The sequence below is a fragment of the Thunnus albacares genome, chromosome 20 (assembly GCF_914725855.1).
Source record: "Thunnus albacares chromosome 20, fThuAlb1.1, whole genome shotgun sequence".
Classification (NCBI taxonomy): domain Eukaryota; kingdom Metazoa; phylum Chordata; class Actinopteri; order Scombriformes; family Scombridae; genus Thunnus; species Thunnus albacares.
The window spans coordinates 4,036,304-4,064,194 of NC_058125.1; the positions used below are offsets into that span (position 1 = coordinate 4,036,304).

Sequence of the window (27,891 nt, forward strand, 5' to 3'; positions counted from 1 at the left end):
GGGAAAACAAACAGAATGATTGCCTTTTGTTGTATAGGGTGGATGGGGGAATTTGGTATTCTGTGCAGAATTTGAATGTAGACTTACCATTCAGAGCACACAAGCTATGACTGCCAGTTGCATTGTGCAAATAATGATGCATGGGAGGGGTCAAATTAAAATTTATCAGCTCTGGGTTGGGATCCATCTCCAAATCTATTTCCAGCAGATGAAAAATTGAAAAGGCAAAAGGGAGCACATGTTCCAGTTAGGTGTTAATTTGCTCAGTCGTTCTCTCTTGTTTTTTGATCGATTCTGGCCAAATGTTAAGAGTTTGTAGTGAGTCTGTTGGGGCAGAGGTAGTGTTTTAAATCTCGATTCCATCTATTCAGTCAAGACATGCACATTTTAAATGCTTTATTTGAATCTACCAAGAGTTACCCCTAACCTAAAAGTCTTTTTGTCCCCTAATGGGAGCTGAGTACCCATAATGTGACTGTTTGGACAAATCTTTGGCCCCATTAATGTGAGTACTTCTACATACTGCATGTACATGCAAACACACCAAAACCCTCCTGCAAATGCAAACAGCCAAACAACCATGTTCAGCAGTCCTGATCTCACTGTAGAGGCTGATAAATGACTGCTGTTGTTGTGATAATCAGTAATCATTATCAATTTACAGTGGGCAATTGTTTACTGAGCACCTAAACAATTCACTAATTTCGTATTCACAGATGATAAACCATTATGTGATACCGTTTGCTTGTTGCTCTCAGTGAATTAGCCCAGTGATAATCCAATTCGCTGAACTGGGCCGACCAAGCCTTTAAATGTACCTTTTTATTACCTCTGCAGTATATTTAACAACACACAGTCTCTGTGCTTCTCCATAAAGCAGGTGGTGTTTTCCTGGGCATCCATTTCACACTGTTGTTCATGCAACACACAAGCTGGAGGGACGAGGGATCAACGCCTTGTCGAGCTTGCCATTAGGCTACAATTTGAAGAATCACACGAGACGTGAGAGACTTGGCATGCTGAGAGGAGCTCTGTTGGGCTGATAATGCTACTCCATGAGTGAAGTGTTGGTTACGGAGAGAAAGCGCAGCCATGTCTTAGCTGTCAGTGACTCCATTCCCCCGTCGCACATTATGCCACAGCGTTCCTGGCCCTCTCTAACCAGAGCGGCAAATTGCCTCCACATTGTCGCCAGTACAGGCTCTGTGAACTTTTCACATGGTGGGGCGCTTGAATTATCACTGATAGAGGCTACAGGTATTCAATCTACAAGCCCAGACTGTTGGGCAATAGACATGGGGCTGAGGTATTATAATTGAAAGGCCCCTTCAATTGCAATAAATAATGAAGTTTCCCAAGGGGCCATTAGGGGTTGGGGAAGGGAGTGTGTCGGATGGAGGGAGGTGTTCTCACATATATCGAGCCAGCCTGTTAACCCCCCACAGAGTGAGGCATTGAGGGAATATGATACGGGTGTGAAAACACAGGAGGGGGAGTCACTCACACTGCTTCATTATGAATTAACCGGAACAGGTCTATGCATGACGTTACTGTGCTATTACAGTTAGCTGACATGCTTTTTACAGCTTTGGCATTATGATTTTAGTCATAAGTAGATAGTAAAGGGCCATACCAGCAGTTTTGTATTTTATAGCCCATGAATCCATGAATACCATACCACACAATAAATCACATATACGATATATATATATATATATATATATATTCTTGAACTGCATTATCTCGCAGGAATAGTGTAACATTGAAAAAAATTGTTACACACATGAAGCCCAGCGTCATGGATTACACAACTCAAAATCTGCTTATTGATTTTTAGACTGTACAGGAATGAATGGTAACCAACGGCTGCCTGGAATGGTAGAGAAAGTATATCTAAAAATCTAAAACTGTAGAGCATGCATTTGAATGCACTACAATACATATAGAAAACATGATTTGCAGTTTAAGGGCTGAAATGTGCAAATATACTACTGATCTTTTAAAATGACCTATTTGAGTTGTGGAAGAAAAAATTACAGCCAATAGTTTTAGCCTAATATTGGAAAAGACATTTTGATTATAAATATCTTTTATTTTCTGTTAGAGTTTTACTCTGATTAGGGCGGGAAAGCCTCTGCAATAGCGTTTAATTCATCTTGTGACACTAAAAACCACTGACACCTACACTAAAGAAATTTTATTAGGGGTTTAGCAAGCACATAAATCAGTGTCCCACCACAGCTACTCTATGGTAGGGCTGTCTGTGGGATGCAAGAGGCATTTAAATGGAAATTTCATTTTTCAATTTCATTACAGGTTTTATATATTCTTTATGTAGTAGTTGTGAGTGTGAAACCTCAGTCTTATCAGATTAAATAAAATCTAAACATCATGATAGGCTATTACAAGTTGAATATCATGACTGGCTGTCCGTCTTTATATAAAAGGTAAATATCTAACTGTATGTAGCACACAGGTAGTTCAGTACTTTGTAGCAGAGAAGGAACATCATCAAGATGCAAACAAACTTTTTTTTCCCCCAAACTTTTCCTGCACATTCCTGCCATGCGAGTCACATGACACTACCTATAGTATATGCACATAGTAATTGGCACACCCTTGAAGCACTTTCAAATCAGGCAAATTTAGCCACATGCTGCCGCTTCTGACAGATATGAGCTTTTCAATCCTCTTCCCAACTGAGTGGAGCAGTTTCTCTGTCTTAATTACCTCACATTTGGCACAGTGCACTGCAGAGCTAGCGGGAGCCGCAGGGAGATAGGGACTCAGCTGAGACACTCAGACAGCGGTTGGTGACAGAAGCCAGGGGAGGACGCGGTGGAGAAAAGGCTCCCAGCTAGCATGCCTAGGATGACAGGAGCGGTGGCGGAGGGGGCCAGAGATCCCTGAGGAGGAGCAGAAGAAAGAGGAAGAGCTAGCTCAAGGGAGAATTCCCCTCAGGCACATATGGCAGAATTGAAACATCCATATGCCGGCGAAAACAGAAAATATTCAGTGTGTCGATGTTCTCAGTCTCTCGCTCTGTCTTCCTTCAGAGATACTGTTTACTAGCTGGTCTGTTTTATTTTGCACATAACTCCAAATCCCTCAGGAGTGCCGGCAGTAGTAGAGGCAAGACAAAGATGTTTCTGAAGCTGGAGACTGGGATACAATGTCATGGTCAGTGTGTGGGTGCAGCTATTAGATATAAGCTGCTGTAGGACAACAAAGGAGTATTTTTTATGTTAAATTTGAACTGAAAATCACAAGTGTTACTAATGACATTAACGTTTGCTCTGTTTTATTGAAGTGTCCTAGTAAATCATGACAGTGTGATAGTGAGGCCGCATTCAGACCAAATACAGCAATGCAGCACTACCACGCAGGGTACTGCAGAGGTGTGGGCGTGTCACTACGTGGCACATTTGTGTGACATATCTGATCGTAGCACAAGAACAAATACTAACCAGAAATTCTGACTTGGTAAACAGTGGAATGCTACAATGCTACATGGTAAACAAGGTTCTTCTTCCAGAGGGCGTCTTCAGTCTGATTGCCCGTTAACGTGATCGGCCAATGCAGTGTGACGTCGAGTTGCATTCTGGCAAAAGTTGATTCAACTTTTTGTCAGATGATTGCTGCGGTTTTTTGCTGAGCCCTATGTGGTCCTCATTCCTGCAGTGTAAACGCACCGCCCCTGTTCAGATGAATGGGAGGGCTGCTGCTTTTCATGTATTGCCAGATTCGGTCTGAACGTGGCCTGATACAGCATGTGCAATACCAGGAACCTGAATCTGAAGCAGCTTAATTAAATTCAGCCATCATTCATTTGCTTATTTACAGCTGTTTTGTCCTAGTTTGACATGTAAAAATGTTGTCTGTGAAAAAGGTTTACTGATGGCTTTGAAAATCAGTTTAATCCTCTTTTTTTTTTGAAAAAGGGAAAAATATGCACAATAGCTGTAGTAGCATTATAGTTTATATATTTTTTCACACAAAAAGAGAGGAGAATTCAAGGTAAAGTTTGACATTAAAATGAAATTGTTTTGGCTCCAAAATGGCTACAGGCTCACATTCAAAACCAACAACAGACCAATCAAATACCAGAATTAAACAAAATCCTTGTAGCTGGTGTTAAGACACCAAAGCTCCCACTCACTCACTTAAGAGCACTTACGTCCTGTTTTGGAGTCTAAATCTGTATTTACAATTAAATAATCTAATAGAAATCCTTCATTCCATTTATTAACTCTAGTAGGGTAGAAATAAAAGACTTATTTGTACATGTTATACCCAAGCAATTCAGTACCCAGTGTTTTCTGTGAGTTAGTTGATAGTGGAAAAACACAAAAGAACTCTGCAGAGAGAGTTGATTCCTGCAGCCGTGGGCAATGAACCGCAAAGGCTGACAGCGAAGCACTCGAGGTGTTAGTGTAAAAACTGTTCCTGTATCCATGCTACAGTACAACACTCTGCTACCCAAGCCTATGTTTGCTTACCCAGTCTGTTAATTATGATAGTCAGCTGATTGTGGGTAAACCATGCATGGAAACAACGGCAACACGAAGCTGATGTGAGATGTGATGCTGCAAAACATGTTGTCAACATAAACAACCGGACTCATGCTGGATGTAAAGAAGCATTCCTGATCATGTCAGCTCAATATCATCACAAAGCCTGTTTCTGTTCTCCTGATATGTACATGGTCCACCGAGGCTTTATGTTGTAGCCTACAAGCAGTACAGTTTCTCTTCATTTAAAACCACACAAAGTGGATCTGCCTCCAGTTCAATTGTCCTCCCTTCGCTAAACCGCTTCTATTCCCTGGATGTGGCATTGATCGGTCTACTCAGAGCACTGTCTGTGCCAACCTGACCAACGTTATTAATATTGCATCAGGTTCAGTCTAAACAGCCCAGAACTCTTTTGCAGTCCATCTAGCAGGAGGTAATAAAATTCATGCCTGTCTTCATTCCCTGGGTGAGGAAAGTCACATGGTGGCTGATCTCACCCTATAGCTTTATTTTGTACTCCAGAGGACATAATGATTCAGATGCTCTCCTCTTGTGTCAAGCAGTGAGGCTAGGAAATGATACTGATGGGCCATGAAAAAAAGTGACTTTTACATTATTAATTGCCTCAAATATTAATTAGTAATCTCCAGTAATTACTATTTGGTCTTCTCATCACCGGAATCAGCTGTTCAGAGAAAATTAAATGTTTACAAGAGAGTGAGTCAATATTTGCTTGCTGGAAGTTAAATTAAATTAACTCAATTAAGAATTACTTCTTAAGCGCTCAAACCCACCTCAGCAGCATGGGGAGTTGATACTGTTGTTAGACCAGATTTTTCGGACCAAACTTCATCTTCACTTTTCAATGTTCCCTTCTTCTCTCCATTGACCATGGTGGTTTATCTGCAAATCTAGGGAAGCATGAAGATATTAAATGAAACCAGGAGGAATCAGCCATGCAGCTGCCACAGTGCCCCCTGGGAAATATAGTAAAAAGTGGAAAGTGTTTCTAAAGGATGATATCTTCAGTGCTGGCAGCTCATTGACTTCAAGCCTTTTAGCTAGCTCATTAGCCTTTTAGCTATAGCTCATTCCGGAAACCCTGGTGGCTTTATGGTTGTGCTGTGCTGATGTTATACTAGCTTTCTTTTAATTAATGGCCTGAGAAGATGATCTCAAAATCCACAGTGTGTATTGTTGTGACTCGTTGATATTTATATAATTTGACAGTGATTAATGCACAATTAAGGTCATGTAAAAGACTTCATGGCTGAATTGGTTGTTTTGGTTTACGGCCTTTAAAATGACCCGGCATGTATCTGAGGGCGTTGTGGATGAGCTGGCTAACAATCTTGTTCAATGCAATAACCCCGGGCTGCCATCTTGGGTCCCTATTTTTAGAACACTAATTGAGGAAATGTTTTTCTATCCACTTAAGGAAGTGAATGCTCTTGATTTGATAGGCCACACTTTTGCACGGTAGAAGATCTAAAAGAGATATTCATTTATTTTTAAAAAAAAACACGTCTTATGTAAGTGTTCTTTGAAGTAACTCCCCCCTAATCATTTAATAGGGCATCACTAATGTACTCTAATTTCTTCTAATTGAATTTGACTATGCAGTTTGACTGGAGCAGATGCATTTGTGCAAAGAAAAACTACACTACTATGTCCATACACAATGCAACAATTATTATACACGAACACATTAGAGCTCTCTTTATAAAGGGATTATAAACTGTAGAATAGAATAGAATAGTGCAGGTGTGGTTTGATCTGATTTGATTAAGAGTGGCCAAACAACCCACCATGTAGCTAAATCTTGATTGGTGCATGGAAGTGTGTGACATCAGCTTTTTCCAAATGATCCCCATCCTCTTCAGATCAGTGAGAACAAAGACAGAAAGAAAAAGAGAACCAGAAATCTCTCAAGTGAAATAATCTTAACCAATTTAATTTATTTATGTGTTCATGTACGTTCCCTCCACTCACAGTAGTGTAAGTAGTAAGTTCCCAGGCTCATTAATAAGAAAAAACTATTGAGTTGCCAGCTTATAAAAAAAACACTGACTTTATTTGTTACTGCTGAATTGATGGTTTATTAGAGAGTTAGACACCATTAGCCTTTATTAATGACTCATTAATATGTATAACTGGAGATTTGATGGCTTAATAGAGAGTGAGAAACTTGTGAGCAATTACTAATGACATTATGAATGACTTGAATGACTCACCAGCCTGACACACAACCTTGCAAACAAAAAGCTGTTCTTATTAGTGTCTTATAATGTATAAAGCATTAGTAAATGATTTATTAATCAATAATAAAGTCATTACTGAAAGTCATGACTTAGAAGAAAGCAGTAGCACCTCATTTTTAAATGACACAAATACATAGTCCATATGTACGGATGAAGGATGTTACTTTTTATTCAAATTTGAACGACTGTTGGAACGTGGGGAAAAAAATGTAATAGTTAATCTGTAGTGATCTGTCTGAATTCAATGTTCACAATGTACTTTTGCTCCAGTGGAGGCGTTGTGTAAAACGCACAGTCACTCTGATTTATATCAATAAATTAGGCAAATCATTGTTCTCTTAGCTAAAACAAATGGAGAAAACTTGCAAGCTGTGATTAACAAATATGACACCAAACCATCAGAGAAGGAACGTGTGAAAACATTTTGTATTTGAAAAAACATGAAAAAAAGTAAAGCTGTTTGCTCCCTTTAAGATATACAACATTCGTAAGACAGCAGACACCTCGTGGATGAGCTGAACAACTAATTCCGTAACATATTTTCGGGTACACGGACTTCATTCCAATTAATTTGAAAAATATACGTGTTAGTTGCCATTTGTTCAAACTTGTTTTTTTGACAAAGCACCAGCCCTAACAGCATAAATATCTTAAACAGGAATCTCTCAAACAGGCTGGTGTCAGTGGCTGTTACCTCAGTTAAAGGGTCAAGCTAACAGCGTGTCACTGTTTGTTTTTGATCTCATTGCATGCAGAGGTCAGTCAAGGTCAGCGCAGACATATTCCTCCCAAAATACCTTTGACAGGTAACACAATGACATCCTGGAGACAGAATTTGAGTGATATTTCTAAAAGTCCTTCAGCCTCTTTCATAAATAGCACTGCTGTTGTCTGTCCTTCATGACTTCCTCTCCCTGGCAGGCTGATTGATATGAATGCACATAATCCATTCTTTTGGTCCATTGATTGAGCCCGACAATCAAAGATCAGTGTTGTGGCAGAGGTAACCGGACCCTCCTATGAGACGGCTCCTTCACACAGGCGCAAGCAGAGGTGTCAGCCGCCGGCCTACTAATCACCCTATGCTGTGAGTAATGGCTATGAAAGCAATCACAGGGGAAATGCATCATCTCTACAGACCCTCGATCTATCAACCTGACTCGCTCTCATTTGACTGAAACGCATGCCAACGTGAAATATGACGCTTTGTCAAAGGCAGGGGGAGCACGTTGGCTCTGGAGCTGCAGAATGTAATAATTAAACACACCCATAAAGACCCATTGTATTTCATCTGTTGACATGTACGTGTTGCGCATTTCTGAATGGTGTAAGCTGTTTCCCTGGGTAAACATTTCATGCTTGGCTCCGGTGCATAATTACAATGCTTCACCAGTTTATACCGAGTTACAATATACTAACAGTCATTTTCCACTTCAGTCATCTTTCAATTTGTTTCCCCACATGATATCAACAGAGTAATGGTGGAAGAAGAAAGAAAATGCTTCACTTGCACACCATCAGTAAAACTATTTGTCAGAGAGTTTGATGTGTTTGGCCCAAACAAAGGCTACAAGCCGGCATCCTTGGCCAGACGATCCTTTTGAGGGTTTACATTATGATGAGAACGAGTGATTCCCTGGTATTCTTTACAAATCTGGGATATTCAAAGTTGTTTGTGTTACAGTTCAGGCTGTACAGATGTAATTTCACACAGTGGGGAATGTTTCCTGTCAACCGCAGGAGTCCTCGCTGCCGTCACCTTGCAATCTGCAGGCTGGCCTCTTCCTGCCCTCTTCTCCAAAGTGCCTCTCCATTATGCAGCATGTTGTTAGTCTCAACAGGTGCCCAAAATATTTGCACAAGAAGCCCTAGATTTGCTCGATCAGGAGTAAAAACCGAAGCTAGATGGCAACATCAAGGCTGCGGAGTGGAAAAGTACAGAGGACACAGACAGACTTTCTTTCAACTAATGCTAATGTGGCAGTTTAGCAATGTAAAATGACCTACAATGTCAAACAGGGTCTTTCGCCGTGCAACAAATTCAGGAAATGATTTATGTTTTTTCTACATCTAACGAATGCAGTATTTGTTATTTTGAAACAAATTGCCGCTGCATCTCTAGAAATGAATTCTATAGATTTTCCTCACGGCTCATCCCGGTTTCCTCTCAGCAAGGGTTATTACTTAATTAGATCAGAGGAAGGCTCTGTCAGATGTCTCAGACTTGACCGCCTTACCTCAGCTGCTCACACAGAATACTGATCGCTTGACAGACACTTTAACCAATTACCTGACAAAATCTGAAGTAATACATTTCCACAAAGTCGGTTTTGTTGTTGTTGTTGTGGAGTGGATCACTGCTCTCCAGGGTTAGACTGAATTTGAGTCTTCAAGTTTTACAGCTCATCAGAGAACACAGCAAATTTGACTTCATGATAACCCATTATAATTAAAACTAAATATTATACAAAGGAAGGATTCCAACCATATTCCATGACATTTTTATGCACATGATATTCCGAATGTGTGCAGATTATTTCTGGGACTTAATGAACAAAGTGTGCTCTATCTGAACTTAATGTCTTGCCTGAAACTTTATCACAAGAACGTGTGCTGAATTACCATCCAAAAACTTGTACGTGATTGCTGAAAGTCATTACCGGATTTATGTAGAATGCGTAATTCAAAGTGTTTGCAGAGGCTGCTGTGTGAGTACTGTAAGTCTCTATAAAAAGATTTCTCCCTCCTGTAGACTTCCTCATGTCAGGCTTAAACTCTGTCAGGTTGTATGGTGATCATTAGTGATCAGCCTCTTTGAAGTCCAGACACAAATTCTTGATTAGTGAGAGATCATCCCCTCCAGGACATTAACATTGTTTTAAGTTGTTCCTGTGTAGTTTTAGCTTTATTCTTGGCTTCAATGTCTTGCTTGAACACAAATATTATCCCAAGTGGCAGGTTTACTGCAGACTCCTGCCTCACTACAGCTGAATTCAGGATTTTACTCTCCACCATCACAAGCCTTCCAGGTCTGGAGAGAAGCATCTCCACAGCATGATGCTGCCACTATGCTTCACGGAGGAGATGCTTTTATAATGATGTATTTGTGTAACATGGTGTTTAGTTTGATGGCCAAAAAGCTCTGTCTTGGTGTAGTCAGACCGTAGCAGCGTCTTCCAGAGACTTCAGAGTCTCCCATGTGCCTTCTGGCAAACTGAGATTCTTTTTAAGAGATACTTTGTCTTTGCCTCTCTTCTATAATGTTGTGACTGGTGAAATACCCAATCAGCTGTTACTGTCTGTGCAGTTTCTCCAGTCTGAGCCTCTGAAGCTTCACTGCCACAGGTCTGTTGGTGTCCTCCCTCACTAGTCTCCTTCTAACGTGCTTACTCAGTTTTTAAAGGACGGCCTGCTCGCGGCAGATTTACAGCTGTGATATACGCTTTCCATTTATTAATGACTGACTGAACTGAACTCCAAGAGATGTTCAGTTAAGAACAGTCAAAGCGTCCCTTTGTATTCGTGGTGTACATTTTGCTACAAATCTGACTCACCGAGTCTGACCTTGAAGATCCTGTTGGTCAGTAGAGACCCCTTGAAAACACACACAGCTGATCTTCATTTAACTCATGAAGTGACTTCTAAAACCAGCCTCAACAGTGAGGATTCAGGTGTGTCCTATTAAATGGGGTGAATAACTATGTAACATGTTTTGTATTTTAGATTTGTAATTAATTTCACTTTTTCTGTTGATAAGTGCCAAAAAAGCCACAGTGAATCTACTTTGATTCAACTGAAAACTTCCAAAGGGGGTGAATAGTTACAGGCACTGTATGGGTTGTGTGTATGTTTGTTTAAAAAAAAAAAGCAAAAAGAGAAAAGTATGACTTCCCTGTGAGATCAAATCATGATGAAATATTAAAATGCCTACATATGGTGCCAAAAAAATCATTCCATGTTACCCTGCCCCACCTAGCTCCCTCCAGTCTGATCTGGCGGGCCACAAAATTAATCACAATTGCTGTGATCAGTGCAGCCGATGTGACCGGTGGCTCTTTTCTGAAATGTTAATAAAGCCATATTGAATGGTGCACTATTCTCGGCAGGGAGTCCGTAGCCTGTGGCTGCTCACTAAATCTCAATGACTTCATTAACTCATTACCATGAGTCATGGCGCGCAGTGCCAACAGCAATTAAAACACAACAGAAGAGAGCACTGTCCTTGGGCCACTGTGCTGCTCACAAGACTGATACGCTTTACTAGATTTAGCAGGATGATTGACATATCAATAGGCGCAGAGGTGGATTAAACGGCCTCAATCAATATTCAGATTTGTCTCACTCACACCTCGCGCCTGCAGCAAATTGTGCACACCTCGTCAAGTGCTGTTGGCCTTTGTGCTCTCGGCTGTGTGGCGATGCTGCTGTTGAAGCAGGATATCCTGTCTGTCACCTCCAGGAATACGACGTGCCTCTGAAGGTTGTATTTGAATTTTTAATGGTGAAAAAATTTTTTGAACTTATGGTAATTGAAAAATTACCAAAAGCTAAACAAAATGGGAACCTGTGAGGAAAACCCAGAGGGCAAGAAAGGTCACCAGTATTTTCTCCCAGTACAGAGAAGACTGGTTAATATTCATCCGAATCTTTTTGTCTTTTTATTCCTTATTCAAACAGGAGGCCAGAGGAGACGGAAAAATTGTAACTTTCAATGAATACGTCAGAGCTTTAATTCAACTCTCTGCCCTGTCTTTTGTAGAAACACATTTCTATTCATGAAGCCAATCCTCCGTAGTCATGACACTGCATACTTTATGTTTCTTTTGTGAAACTCCAGCAAAATGGCATTTAAATTGCAACTGTGGGCTTCAGTCCCCTATGCAGACTTAAAGAAGCCTTTATCTTAGCAAATGACTGACAGTTGATTATGAAAAACCCAGCATTTCTTCTTTTTTTTTTTTTTTTTCCTGCGTGCAGGCAGTCCACCCACACCTTCTGCTTTTGTGCGCACTATTGTTATGGCTCCATTGTTAATGAGTTTAGAATTAACTGGCTGTAATGACTGGAGACTGGAGCCCCTGCTGAGCCTGATTGTGCTGTTGAATGGGGAGCTGGAGGAGTAATGTATGGATGGATGTGCATACTGTGTGCAGGTATCTTTGTCTGTTGCTCGCTCACTGGGAAAATACAAGCCAGAACTGGGAGGGTTGTTTTCGGGACGGTCACACATCGATGCTCATTGCTGCTGTACAGCCTGACATCAGGTGTCATCCTGTGGCCATTCATCTACTGTAGGGGATTGGTTTTATTTTTTTTTTTTTATATCAGGCAGATATCAGCTCCTAAAACTGTGGCCTCAGTCAGCTTGGAGAATTAGTCTAAGCCCAAACTAATTCATTCCACTCTGAACGTGCCATTAGCTTATTCAGTGACATTTACTTGGAATTAAAACATGTAGATGTGGATAAACAGTTGGTTAATATTTACTTTCAAATTCAGAAATTATACTACGGTTACAAATCCCAGTAACATTCCATTACTGCAACAGTTTTAGGGCTTGTTTGATGTTTTTTCAGGAGTTGGATGGGAAGGTTGGACAGTTTTGTTCCATGTGTCCAGTGGAGAGACCGGTCAAGGACGTGTTACCGGGTGTTCGGTACTGAAACAGAGGGAGGGGGGAGTTTAAAATATGCAAGAGGCTGTGTCGGCAGGGCTGTGTTGTTTCAGGTGCTGGCAATGAAATATGATGCAGGAAGGCTAGTTTCTGTGTTACACTGGTTCCCCCCACAGCTTTGTCAGATGAACTCGAGTAGCACTTCATCGACATCACTCTTCATGTTCCAAATGTATTCATTTGAACTGATTTTGAACTGGATGTTATTTAAAAACTGGTAGTTATATAAAAGTGGATAGTGGAAGTGGATTTTTTGCAACCAAGACAGTCTTTTTCCTCTTTTTTTACACCAATTTGTGATGCTATTTTTGTGTCAGTTTACCTCAAAAACACACATATGAGGATATACTGTATATAGAGGTTTTTTTTTTCACCAATAACCACTAATTTATTACTTCACTTTCCAAAGTCTTTCCAATAACCTCTGGCAACTGCAGAAATACCCCCTGGGGTATAAGTACCCCTGGTCAGGAATCACTGCAGTAATAGATCCTGAAGGCTTATCTGATGCTGCACAGCAGTTTTTAATACTACAGGACAGCATTTTACAACTCTGGACAATGATCACAATGACAACAATTGTATTCTCTAACAATAATGTTACAATGAAGGTTACTACAGTATTCCCATTTTAAGGTAATTTATCTGTTATGCCTAGTCTAGGGGTGTCCAAGACACAACATCAATAAGCCCCATCTTCCCCAGATCCCGAGCAGACACAAAGACAAATAAATTAAATAATGCAAACAGAGCTCGATTTAACTTCAGGGTAGACACAGGCCTACATAACATACAAAACTAATCTAACTAGGAAGTAACCAATATAACCTCATGAAAACAAAGACACCAAATGACAACAACTTACCTCCCTCACTAACATGAACATGAGAAAATCAGGTTAACCAAACTAGCAGTCCACCCCTATTAGCTCTAAAAGAAGAGAACAAAAACCATGATTTAATAACATCAGGGTGAGAAGTGTGGCTGGTTGGGAGAGGAGGGAGACGGGAGATGCACTGCACTGCTGCAACGCTATCTTGGCTCAATAGCAGACTTCCTCTTGAAGCAGCCAATCACCTGCCGGAGCTGGAAGCTAATCAACCAATCACCCCTGTGTCTGTGCACACACCTATTTACATAAGTACACACAGACACACACATACAGCCACACCTGGCGCAGGCACATCCAGGCTGAGGAAGCAAAACACATTTTGACAAAAATTATGATCACAGTCGTAACACCTCCTTTCCCAGGAATTAAACATCCCCCTATAATGTTCAATTTGAATGAAATTTAGGAAGATCTGGAGGAAGATCTAGACAAAGCATCAGTAATTACATTTTCTGTGCCTTTCTTATGAAAAATCTGCAGGTTAAAATCCTGCAGAAGGAAGGATCAGCACATAAGTCTCTGGTTAGAGTTGCACATCTGAGTGAGAAACACTAAAGGGATGTGGTAAGTAAAAACTTGGACAGGTTGTTAACTGGACCCGATTTACACTTCAAAATTCTGTGGGGCGAGCAGCAGGGCGAGAGCTTCATTTTCCATGGTACCATAGTTTAGCTGATGTTTGTTAAATTAAAAAGTAGAAATTACTAGCAGATAGGATGATCAATGGCCCGCTCATCTTCCTGCAGAAGAACAGCACCTGCACCACACACACTGCCATCTATCTCTAATGTGAAAGGGAGTGTGAAGTTGGGCGCAGCGAGCACGGGTGCTCTACACAACAAAGCCTTAGCTCATTCAAAAGCAGCCCGGCAAGTGGGGAACCAAACAAAGCTTTTTGAAGAGCTAACAAGTCCTGTGAGAGGAGCCACCACATCAGAGAAATTCCTACAAAATCCCAGATAATAGCCACACATCCCAAGAAAACAACATAATGCTTTGTTTGACTGTGGGACCGGGAAATCGATAACTGCTTGCACTTTTGCTGCTACCGGATACACCTGCCCTTATCCCAAATTCACACTTTGCGAGGTTTAAGGTAAAGGATGCTTCATGAAGACAGCTGAAAATGAGTGATGAGTTTTTAGATGGTAGAGGTAGAGGAGTAGGCAATCACATTGTCTAAATGTTTCACAATTTGTCACTCCGGCCAGGACGTTATCATGAGGCGCTGGAACGTGGCGAGTGCACTTGAACATCTGTAGCTAACTGGCCAACATAGTGGACATCGCAATGTGGCAAAACTTGAGATGGCAGACGCAGCAGATTTTTTTTTTTTTTTGCTGGAGCCCTCTCATTGGTATCCACATTCTCTTTTTACAATGGTCTCATTGAAATGAATGAGGGAGCTGCGGTTTTGATGCAGTGCTGAACATGGCCTTAGCTGAGCAAAAAGAGAAGGAATAAGTCATTTAAACTGGTTTGTGGTCAGAGTCGGAGGGGGTGTGAATCTTGCATGTGAGGATGGGACCTCTGGAGTGCTGTGTGTAGCTGCTTGATAAACCACAATGTCTGGTTTTCTACACGTTAGATATTGAAGAAGATATAGAAGATGCAGCAGCTGTGAAGGCTTTAAAGTCATTGGACGGGACCTTGGTTGAGTCACAGAAAGTACTGTAACAAGTGATGTAGCAAATTACTTCTGAGCAATAAGTGATGAGATTACATTTTTAACTTGCCCAACAAGTCCATGTCAAATGATATTTTATTCAATGTTTGTCTCCTGCTGAGGAGACATAACTGGGAAATGACAAAGGGTTGAAGCAAAGGTCACTATTCCCAGTTTACAACTTCCATAACAGGTCATGAAAGGGTACATCAGCGCTCAGCAAAAACATGAGTATTAAGTATACTGTAGTAGTCTAGTTGGATTTTGGAGGCTTTTTCTGTGAGCCTCCTTCTTCTCACCCCCTCTGTCCTGCAGCATAATTCTCTATAATGAGCTTGTGGACAGGAGATGAGATATGATTCTTGGAATTAAAACAGCATTTTCTACTTTGATCATCCAGCAGTGTGTGAAGCACTGAAATAAGACTCTCCCCTTTCTTTATCGAATCTTTGCTCTCACTCTCCCTCTCTTAATCTTTCCCTTGCTCGCTCACCCTGCTCTATCTGAGCTTGGGGGATTGCTGTATGAGATGGAGAGTTAATGAAGAAAGCTTTTTTTTTTTTTTTTTTTCCTGCAAGAAGACTGGTAAACTCCTGCAACTTTGTACTCTGCTTTTGTTAATCGCGTCACGATCGGCTTTCATGCTTTACAATCCCAACCCCTGAGCTAGTTAAGCATAAATATTTAACATCGTTATTTTCAAGCCCCTGAGTACATGTCTTAAACAATTGCGTAAGCTGCTATACTAATGATTCACTACTATCTTTTGCTCCCAAAATTGTCCGAACAGCTTCAGACTCTGTCAAACCATCTCAACGACATCATCCCCTCTTATTCCTTTTCATTACACCGTCTTATTTCACATCACTTACAGGAAAAACGGCAGTCAAGCGCCTCCTCAGTCTCACTCACACTCTCACACTCATAAGTGGCCTTGTCTTCATAAACTGCAAGTGAGACGCAACATTGTCAAAAAGCCATTAAAGATGCTATCATCTAATATGGAGGCTGACGTGGGCTGGTGCTGGCAGCGTGGTTATGTAAGCAGCTTTCTCAGGGACTGATAGCAATCCAACACACCCAGCAGGGGAGCAGTGGTGTGTGTCTGTGTGTGTGTTTGTGTGTGAGTGTCGGGTGAGGGGCGAGGGGGTATGTGAAACAAATCACACATTCAGTACGCTACATAATATTGCACCCAGTGTTTTGCCACAGGTACAGAGAGATTCATTCCTTTGTGCCAATTGATTTGTTAATATGCTAATGCTCCGTGATTAGCAAAGCGCAAAACCAAGAGCGTCTTCACTCAGTGAGGTGTTGATTGAAAGAAATCAACAACCAAGAGGGCAGATGAAGAAAAAATGCACATTTTGGAAATCAAAACTTTGAACTGTTTCTTGTAATTATAGGCTAAAGCAGATACTTTAAGGATAGGCTTTTTTTTTTAAGTCTATTATTACTATTTACAATACTCACATGTCATATGAGTACTGAAAGCGTTGTTGGTCTCTGTACTCATCCCTCTTCTCCACACTGGCCATGACGCGATATCTCCTGACATAGCAACTATACTGCAAGAGATGGGGGATAAAATATACAGTACTTGTTCAGTGAGAAAGTGCATTGTAAGGTAGCCGAAGCTAACACGAGTCAGCTCAACAATGTGGTTATTTCCCAAAGTTACAATTTCTTTTAGTATGCCACTCACTTGTTGTGGTAGCCTGGACAGTACCTTACTGAGGCACGGCAGAGGAACACTTCCTCATAGTCACCATGTTGCTCGGACAAAACACCCGTATTAAACTTCCAGGCGACTGCCAGGACAAATATACATACTTGACTTGGTTAACTCACACTGCTGAAGTCTCATATTAGTTTTAGCTGGGTCTTATTTTCCTACTGGCCATGAGGTTTTATCAGGTATGATAACATTGCTGAGATCTAGGAAAACAGCAACATTATTACAACAAAGTCTCACAGTGCAAGAAATGTGAGAAGACAATCAGACAGTTTGGAAACAAACCAACAGTTTAGCCAAATTAGCTAAACTGTTTGTTTAGTTGGTTTAGCTAAATTAGCTAAACTGCTTTATTTATTTAATGTAAATTTATGCAATGCAACCAACCAACCAACCAACTAACTAACTACCTAGAGGTAAAACCTAAAGTGAGTGCACTTGGACAGTGTGTGTGTTTGTACAGCAGGCAAAGTTGAACTAGGAAGTCTGTCTGCAAACTTATAATTTTACTCTTTGCCTTTGTTTTTTCTTCCAAATATGTTTGGCCAACCTAATGGTTTGTTAAAACTTGTCTGACTGCTTGTAGCCTATTTCTTAACCTGTTTGACCTCATATTAGCAATGTCGCTGTGTTCCCAGATCTCAGCAATCAACCTGATCCCTATACGGAGAGACATGAAGGCCAAAACTACAAAAATAAGACCCAAATTGTAATAATTCAGAATAATCCTTTAAATCATAATTACAACAGTGCAGGTTTCCTCCCTCTCAGACTGTTGAGCAGTAAAGCAGTAAATATGCAAACAGCAGCTTTATATGCTACACCGAAAGCTGTGAATTTGCACATTACTAGGATACATGCGGCGATAAATGAATGATCATTTTGTTTGAATGTGGTTCCAGCTCCCAGGCTTTTGAGCTGAATTTGTCGAGACCATTAGCAAACATGGTTTATGAGATATTACATACATTGTGTGTTAATATGAATGAATGCAAGAGTACGTAAAGTCTTACAGTCACAAATAACATTTAGCTTTATTGCTACATGTATCACAGTATGGCAGCAGTCCCTGGAGTCAGCTCTCTCATCTAGTAGCTTAACTGGCACATTACAATCAATGAACTCACCGCTGTGTTAGATGTTTTAACAAAAATACAATTACTTTCATGTATTTACTGCTCAATAAAGGTCAGGGACCAAATAGCTTTCAAATACACGAGTTTCCTACAAGAGTTGCCTTGGTTCTACTGGCTGAATTTGTTTTTTGTAAGACTCATACCTTGGTTCTGTCTATATTGTGAACGCATGACACGTTTGCGGCTGACATTTGAGCGGGCTGACTACACATCATTGATTTCAGGAGATAGCCCTGCTGATATGTCAAGGCCAACCAGGGTAAGGTGGCTAGAAATGCAGCGGAGTCCTTGCAGAACGAGTTACCTTGGGCTGAAAATCTGAGCAAACATTGTTAAGTGCTGATGGTGGGCATGCTGGCAAGTAGATTTGCCCTGGGAGGGAGGTCTCCTCAGTGCACTGACTCCTCTGCTGCTTTTCACTCACAGTTGTCTTTCCCCTTAGTGATGCTGCACCAGAAAGTCAGGAATTTCTGCCTGTTACAGCATCACTCCTGCTGAGTACATGCAGGTTTAGCAGTTGACGGTGAAAGCACAGTGCTATTCCAATTAAGGAGCACAACCAATGCTGTTTACTGTTGAGCTGCCAGCTAAACTTGTGTCTGATTTAAAAGTCTCCTTTTCATAAATTTCATCCCTCCACTGACAGTCAGTTTTGAACCTTTTGATTTATCTCCACTGTCTGCATTGCAAGAAAATTGTGCATCAAAAAAGCTTTACATGGGAACGCTGTGAAATGAGGATTGTTTGCCTGTGCAGCATTGAAAGGAAATGCTAAATCTTCCTGAAGCACTCTTCAACCTTACAAGTTTCTGTTAACTAAAACACTGCACATCATAAATACACACTGCATAATGTTGAGTCAGGAGAACTGTAACTAATGCTTGAGCATCAAGGTTTCTTGTCACATTTTGATTCGAAATAACTGAGCTGGAACACTCAGGTCGGTAAACGGATGTGTTGAAGACTACAAATGGATTCGTTTGGTCCTTTACAACTCATACAGCAGGGTCACAAACAGATGAATTACCTGCATTACCTCAACCAATGCAAAGGAAATACATTCTGCTACTACAAAAGCTACCTGCGTAGTTGAGTTCACTGGGTCCACCACATCCCATCCTGAAGAAATGCGTCTGCATCGTCCTCATTATCCCCCCTCACCAGACATAAGGCATGAGATACGGACCAAACAAAGCATGCAGGACATGACAGAGTGTGTCCTCTAGAGGAAATACTCCACACCCATCAATATGTCAGCCTTGCATTACACGTCTGATGGATTTATTAAGCCATCGATTGATTATTGACTGGAATAACTCTCAAGGTCATCTTGTAGGAGTTGCCAGTATCCCTGCTTAAGAGTGTACAGTATGAGGCTAATGTCAGTGTTGTTTCCTGTTCCTCTAAGGTGCAAGATTGCAGATTTCACTGCCTCCTGAGGTCAAAACGACCATAATAAATCTAAGAGGGGTTATCAGGAGCTGCTGATCAATACCGTGTATGGAAGCTCAGGACTGCCAATATTAAAATAAAATCATTTCGTCGAATGATTAGAAAGAAAAATAGATGATAGAAAATGTATTTCCCATTTTTAATATTTTCTGCCATTGTGCACTGTGATACATTATCTCTGCAGCAGACATTTGTGATGGATATTTTGTCTAATTGGTTAGTTTACTTCTCACTGATGATGATGACTGAGTGAAGATGCGACCTCATTATTTATGTCAACTACAGGCTGATGTAAGCTGTGCCAGAAATCTGCCCATGTTGTTTCTATTTCTTGGTCATTCATAGATTTTCAAAGTAATGGATTATATTTAACTCCCCTATATTAATAATAATGACACTTAATTTGTACAGTACTTTTACAAAGCAAGTTTAAAAAGTGTTTAACAGATAAATACAATGGCATGATAAATATGCTCAAGAGCCCATAAAATACATAATAAATATTTATTTTACGAGATTAAGTATACTGAACATTTCAAAAACAAATCTAGAATAAAAAACCCCAAATGATATTGATTTTAAAACTAATATAAAATTTTAAAAAATACAATAGAAAAAGGCATTAATCTGTAGGATTAGTCGATAATGAAAACTGCAGAGAGCACAAAAGCCTCAAACTGCATGTCTTTAATTAGCAGAGACACGCACACACAGAGCTCTCCACAATCACAAACCAACTTTCATGTATTTTGCTTCTTTTACTTCTCTAGTATTTTGCATCTATAACATGATCTACTGAAACGTAATTCAGGATACAGGAAATAGGATACAGCTATGAATGTGACTCAGGCAGGTCTGAAGCGTGTTAGATTAATGTCTGAATCTTACAATAATGTCTATCAGGTGTCACTGAATGTATTCAGGATTTCGCAGAAACATCAGCACTGATGTTCTGTTTGTTGCCCACAGCTGGCTGTGTGTCACAGCTGGCTGCAGCATCACACAGCAGCTGAAATGAGTGTGTCTCCAAACTGAGAAAGAGGCTGTGTGCATTTACGCACACGGCACAGCAGTGGTAACTTAACTAACTAACATTAACACTGGATTGATCAGGATCTGGCGGTAATTAATATTCTGTGTTCTGCTACACATCTACACAGATCAGCTGTTACACACAGATTCCAGGTTTATACAGTGGAGTTGTTTGTAATAAAGCAGACCCTTACTGTATGGATGAATCCTGAGCTCCATCTGAGCAGTCAGGACATTTTTTATTTTTAAGTAGCTGAAAGTCCGAGATAAGCTTCCCACCCCATACCCACTTAATCCCCCTCAATGTCTGACTGAAGATTTTGCCCTTGATATCATTCAATATCAATTCAATATCATTCAAGCCTCACAAGCTTGAAGATTTAAAGAGAGCGAGAGAGACAGAGAGAGAGAGAGAGAGAATGAGTGAGCAGTGAGTGTGTGCGCAGTTAACATCAACTATCTGAAGATGCTAATAACTCCATCCTAATTGTATGTGGTTATTAGCACTGGTCTTTGTGAATTATACTGTTGTTGCAACGAGGCTTATTTGCATAGAAAGGGGCCAATTTTGCGCTGAATCTATGAATATTACCTAATTCACAAACATGCAAATGAAACAGGCGCACCATGACGCATTTTTTGCTTGGCAGCGCAGTTTGCACTGCATTTCACCCTTTGCAGGTGCTTTTTAAAAATCTTTTTACACGCTATCTTTTTGTCTCATTTGCACAGGTTTAGTGGCTGCAAAAGCCGTGCAATCCTTTTGTAGATTTGACTCATAGTGTAACAGTAGCACAAGTAAGGAAGAACCCTAAAGTCAGGAAAATGACATGAAAATGAAATAACTTGTAGTTACACAGCAACATCTACCTAAAATTTGCTAACTTTAGCCACCAGAAGCTAGCAGTCATACCAGACCAAGTAAGGCCGTTGCAGCAAAACACCTGAGTGTAATGAACTGAGCAAGGGGGCATTTCATTGCTTGTGAGTTCAACTTTTTATTTGCTACACAACACGTGTTCTTTCTTCTATCAAAAGTAACACAGTCTCTCTTTAATGTAGAGTAAATAGTTTAATTTCTTAAAGTATTCTCATTTTGATGAGAGGAGCTTTTCTGAATTAACAAAAGGATATGAAGAAGAAAACAGTTTGCGCTACAGTAGATATAATACAGCAGTGTAATGCAAATTTACATTGTGTAGCCTCACTCTGCTGGTACTGATGTTATGTGTACTTTAGCATTTTAGCGGTGACGTGCTGTTTGCATATTTCTTTCACAGGGGATTTCATGCAAACCTCCCGCTGTTATAAGTACTCTCATGTGGAAAAATCTACAATTCATGCTCAACAGTGTATCTAACACTGTCAAGTTTTAACACACCCACCTCTTATCATTAATGTGCTCCAAACTAGAAGGGTTCTCTTGGTCAGTGGGTTTAAGGTAAAAACTGGTGTACATATTGCTCAGAGCTGGGGAACGCATCCCTGTAGCTGTGTGTTTCTGTGTGGGAGGCAGCGGCGATGAGAAGCTGATGGTAAATCGATAATGATGGATCAAAGTGCCGCATGGCTGGAGTCCTACGGTGTCAGGGTGCGGGGAACAACGGTGACTTTTTACACCTCCTCCCTTCTTCTCATTATCCTCTTCTCCTCTCCTCCTACCCCAATTCTCTCTTTCATCTTGAAATTCCAACTCCTCTCTGTCTTCCCCCACGCTTGGTGGCATTTTACTTGTGCGTCTGAGTGTGTGTTTGTGTGTGTGACAGAGAGAGGTGACTTGATGCTTTGTGTCACGGTGTCAGGTGGCATCAGCTTGTAGTTGATGGGAAGATAAAATGTAACACAATCGATATCCGAGCACTAAAATTGTTCTCATTTCCCGGAGCCCTCTGCACAACTTGTGTCCACATAGCTGTTGACATGTGGGCACCGTTTGACTTAAAAAGAGAGATGTTATACATAAAATGGAGCTTTTGTATTGCTTTATTGTCTAATGTTGGAGTGTTTTAACAAAAATGGACAATTTCACTTTTAACAAAAACTGGTGTAAATTTAACCATATCCCTGCTTTTCAGTCCAACTACTGCTATAACTGCTGGTTGTTCATTGTAACTGTATTTATCTGTTATATTACCATACAAGCAGCACAATCTAATAAATAACCACTTGGTTTTGTTTTCTAGGAGAAAAACATTGGCCGGTCCGCTCCCAGAGTCACCATGGTAGGGATGGCTGTTCTTTGTTAAAGGGTCAAAGTTGCCTCTAACCACTTATACATGATTACTGTGTCTTACTTATGAACCTGTTAATGATAAATAGTGTAATCTGAAGTAAGATTCAGTTCCTGATCAGTGTTTGGAGGCAGCTTATACCTGGAGTGTTAATTGTAGTGCAGTGCCTTATCCCATCGACCTTTATCTATATACCTAACCTTTGTATTTTCCCCTTGACATTTAGCTCTCCCGTCTGTGTGATGAGTATAAGTGTTCAGTCTGGTCTCTGTGCTCTGGTTGTAGGGGTGTAACAGTACGTAAAATCCATGGTTTGGTACAGTTTAGTAAAAAATATCCCATAAGGGGCCACCCGATAGCCTAATGTTTAATCACAATGTCATCAGTTCGATTCCAGCCGTGCACCCCCTCTCCCTGCCCACATTTCCTGTCTCTACAAGGTTGATGCACAAAATAAAAGCAAGAAAATGAAATAAAATAAAATTAAATTAAATTAAATTAAAATAAAATCTTGTAAATGTCCATCAAAGCATGTGCAGCATATTGCATCATCATCAACTTAAAGGATTAGTTTGAGATTGATCGTTTCATCTCCAAGACTGAGAAGAGACTATCAAATTTCATATCCAATGCATTATGTATGGAGCTGGAGCCAGGAGGTGAATAGCCTAGCTTAGCATAAAGACTGGGAGCAGGGGGAAAAAGATAGCCCAACTCTCTATTACAGCTCACTAATTAACATTCAAGTCTCATTTGTTTAATCCGTACACAAACAAAACTATAAAAACGACAGTGCTGGAAGTACTTCTTGATGAACAGACAGGAGCAGTGACTTACTGGAGAATTGTCGTCACCATGAGGCACTAAGTGGAGACACTGCATAGAGATGTTGGGTGCACAGATAGACTGTTATTTGTTAAGAAATAGCTACACTATGTATCTCCCTCCAATTTTACACAGTTATGTACTTGTAAGTCTATCTATTGGCAGTGAGAGTAACTGTCAGGGCAGTGGATGAATAATTTAAGCTACTATGTTTGATTGTTTCTGTTTCTAGACCCAACTTCAGTTTGGAACACAGTTTTGTCCAGTGTCGCTGTCACTTACTGGAAAATGTCAACACTTCAGATTGATAGCTTTTTCACCTCTTTTGTGTAACAACCAGGGGAGAGGCTAACCCTAGCAGCACGGCCAAGTTAACAGACAAAAATTGTCCCTTTGCCAAAGCTGTCCAGGTAATCTTTACATGCTAAGATGTAGTTCTAATTTGACAGTATTAAGCTAATTTGACCACAAAAATTTAGAGAGTCGTATACCAAACAGAACATCCTGTACCAAATGGTTCAGGGTGCATATGCGTACTGTTACACCCCTATCTGGTTCTGTTTAAATTAGTGGTGTTGTAATGTGGGCTCACCTACAAGTAAACATTGTAAAGAGGAGATTCAGTAGCTCTACAGTTTTTGTTTTTCGACTCAAAAGTCCATTGTGTGAGTAGAGTTTGGGCCTAATTAATGAAAAATCTAACCAAACTAGGCCAAACTGTATGTAAATAAGAATATTCTGTACCTCTTGATGTTTGTTGCAGCTGGCCCACATTGTATTTTTTTCATTGTATTGTGCCTTAAAACCCAACTGGTCCCATTTCACTCCTCTGTTCTAATTCCTACCCTTTGAAATGTATGTTTTAAACTGTTTCACTGAAGCTTTTTCTGTGTCGTCCACTTTACTGAAATGAATGTCCTAACCTCTATGGTGTGCGTGGTCTTCGACTCTGTCCGTCTCAGTGGAGAGGAGGGCTGGTCTATAAAGGCATGGATAAAGGCAGTTTTGATGATGTTACTTCTTTTATTTTAAGAAGACATCAGATAAATCTGTGCTTATCCTTGCTTACGATATACGGACCCTCCTCTTCCTCCTCTACCTCTTCCTCGCCCTCCGCCTCCTCTCAAAGGAAGTCTGCTTTTCAACAGCCTGCAAATGGAGTCGGTTGGTATGTCAATCAACTGTTAGGAGAAATGGCTTTTCTATGAGAGCATTATCCCTGCAATGTGACACCAGATGAAAATGCCAAACTGTGACACTGTTTGATTTTCAGGAAAGAATATTACCTCTAAATCCAGTGAGTCACCTCAGCTCTGTAGCGAACGAACAGAATGAAACCAGGTGGGCTCTGTAGGAACATCGAGAGGCACTACTTCAATAAAATGGATCTCTTATTGCCTTTTAACACAGAGGGTCACAATAGTCCACAGTGGGTTCACTGTCTATCACATTTCAAAATGAACTGGATATGAAGTCCATCTCAACCTCCTGCCCTTCTCCATCCCTGCTGAGACTAACATAGTACATTTGTCAAGCTGGAGAGGCAGTGACATGTCAAGTAACTACTTGGCCTTTGGTGTCTTGGGGTGATTGTGAGTTATGAGATAAAGAGCGATACTTACTGGCAATGTGGATAGAAACAGTCTGTACTGGGATTTTATTGCACTTGGAGGAACACAGGAGCTTTGCAGTCTGCAGCTCTAGTGACTCATTAATGCAGGTATCTATGAATGCATAATCATATCTGAGTATTGCAGTGCAGCTATTAATTTCAACCGTTTCAAAACATGTCTTAATTGCTTTCTTCATCAGCAGACATGAGATGTAGATGAAACGACAAGCAAAGCCATTTAGCAATATACTGTATATGCAGACATTTGGTATACAAATGGTTATATGAAGTGATGGTTATCTAATCTGAACTAAATATGTGTTTAGTTTCTATACTTATAGTTTAACTGTGGTAAACTGGCAGAAACAGCCAGTAACAGTGATAAAGTGATCTGGTGCTCCAAATTGTATGTTTCGTTATATGTTTTATTTTATGTTTTATGTTTTTTAGTAGTGTTTCACACTGCATACTGATTACAGTTTTTCTGAAGTCAATAACACAATTTACAAACAGGCCTTGTAGTTTTTGTCTTTTTTGTATGCAACAAGGAATCAGAATCGGTAGACTGTTTGGAGATTCATGGGTGTGGTTGTCATGAACTGAAATTTTACAGATTTAAAATGATTTTATGTTTATTGTATTATGAGTAGCTGTGAGGGACAGACAGACAGCTCAGCTTGGAACTAGAACTTACACTGCACCATTAAACTAGAGGCCAGGACGTCAAATTTAAGTCATTATGTGTAGGATTTGAACGTTTTCTGGCTTTGGTGTCCCACAGTGGAATTATCAAAAGAGACATTGTGGCTGACAGCCTCGACTACCCTCCATCGTTCCCTGATGTATCTGACCCTAACGCCTGTTTGACACCAAAGGCACAGGAGCAAATAGTTTTAGGAAGTAGTGCAAAAAACATAAAGAGCAGCAATAATCTTACAATGCAGCCAACTAGAACAGAACAGTCTAGCCCTATATCCTTGTCTTTTCTGACATTCTCCACCATGCTTGAATTTTTTAAAAGTATTTTGGGGTTATTATCATATACACTTTTATAAGGGCAATTAATACCCTAAACTCCTAAAGCCACCAGGCCACCCCAAACTTGAGATTTTTACTCAAGAGTAGTATTAAATTCAGGAATTTGAGATGAACAAATGAACTTTTCCAACAGTAAAATTGCTGCTATCATAACTTTGGCCTCCCATCGATGCCAATAAGATGTGCATGATTTAAAGTTCAGTTTTATTGAGAAAATCACAGTAGTGCAGGCTGCTACGGCTCTTGGAGCTGTCTGACAAAGCACAGCTGCTCTCTCCATTGAAAATAATGGCCTACCTCTGCACACTGTGTCACACTCGCGTATTTGATCTGAAAGCTAAGATAAATTGGCTGAAAGCAAAACCTAGACAGCACCAATTTTCACCAGTATTGTCTCATTTTTCTACAAAAAATGCTAAGCCATCAAGAAAATTGAAAGATGCTATAATCACATAACAATTCTACCAACAGTGGCTTTATATTGTTTAGTACTTGGTCTGAATATTCCGGTGCCAGGTAATATGCTGAGTTCAGGAATGTGGAAATGATCTGAAAATCCTTTCAAGTCATTTCAGTCTTCAGCTATTGTACACTGTCTGATGTTGGAGCTAAAAAGTTTCTTGACTTTGTTTTCTATTTTTACCTCACATTCAAGATTTTATTTTTATGCTTTAAGTATTACTTCCAGTAATATTTTATTTTATATTATTGAGACCTTTGGTGCCAAGCAGTCAGTGCTCTGGTAGTTTTACTGTATACTACACTTAGGCTAACATATCGCTTGTCAACTGTATTCCCAATACTGTTTTTCAAATTCAAATTAGCTTTATTTACAGCATTATTAGCTTTATTTTCTTGTACATAATATACAAAAAATATACATAAATAGAATATTGCCAAAGCAGGTTGTACAAAGTGTTGTTTCCTATCTGTTGGTGAAGTTTGTGTTTCCGTGTGTGGTATTATTTTTGTTGTCGTGGCAGCTATTGCTAATCATGCTAACTTCTTCTACTTCTTCCAAGCAGATTGCTGTTGCACAAGCTTTTCTGAACTGGCTATAGGGTGAATCATATCAAACAGTGACAGCAAAATGAGACTATTTCCTAAAGATATAGGTTAAGCCTTTTCCTGTTTTTAGCTTAATCTAAACTCTCACAGTAGCCACTCAGTTAAGAGTGAGCAGTGGAAGCTAAAATTAGCAGAGCTAGAAGTGCTATAAATATAACTTATAAGCATTATCACTAGTGCTGCAATTGGGTCAGAGTTAAGCCTCCTGCTCTGTCAGTGAAATCAATGAGGAGGTGGGACTACTTCTTTCTAGGGGCCTAAAGCTTTGTCCCCTACTAACCGAGTGAAGTGGGGCTATTATGGCAGTTAACATTTAGCGATTAAATGTGAACACTCTTTTTCAGTTGTTAAATGTCAATCCCAGGGTGGCTTCCCGTTCCTCTGCTTCCTTTGCTGTGAGAGGAGGGCAGGGACGTGTTGGTGTCAACGGGCTGTCAACAGAGCCAGTGGGACAGAGACATCCACATTCATACCTGTCACACACATTTTGCACGCATAAGTTCAGACACACACACACAGTGCCCTCTGTACCCCCCTCCACCACCATCTCCAGCTCCTCTGGGCCTTTCAGAACTCCAGTAGCTCAACTTGGCAGGGCTAATGGGATGGCAGGGCTGTTGGTTTTAGAGAGGGATGTCGTAAGGAGAGTGGAGCAGAGAGCTGAGGATGCCTCTCTAATAGATCTGGGTTGGGCGGTGTAGAGTCGGGGGGGTGAGGGGGGGTGGAAGGGTGCCTTGTGATCACTGGGCCATGTT

The 27,891-nt window shown here is 40.4% G+C and overlaps 1 protein-coding gene and 1 long non-coding RNA gene across 3 annotated transcripts in view; one reads left to right on the plus strand and one right to left on the minus strand.

Annotated features, from left to right (window-relative positions):
- The window catches only part of LOC122972002 (protein shisa-6), a 71,702-nt gene that overhangs the window by 23,264 nt on the left and 20,547 nt on the right, over positions 1-27,891 (plus strand). The window contains exon 5 of the mRNA XM_044338806.1: positions 22,546-22,584. Within this exon, the coding sequence (XP_044194741.1) occupies positions 22,546-22,584 (39 nt within the window). The remainder of the gene's footprint in view (positions 1-22,545; positions 22,585-27,891) is intronic.
- LOC122972006 lies at positions 1,819-26,681 on the minus strand. 2 transcript variants are annotated; one of them, XR_006399616.1, is made up of 7 exons: positions 25,041-26,681; positions 24,705-24,766; positions 24,488-24,567; positions 24,342-24,397; positions 16,481-16,575; positions 5,309-5,425; positions 1,819-2,906 (listed from the first exon to the last, which is right to left on the minus strand). It is a non-coding gene; the product is annotated as an uncharacterized LOC122972006 (long non-coding RNA). The 2 variants fall into 2 exon arrangements; XR_006399615.1 differs by having other exon boundaries at positions 24,705-26,681.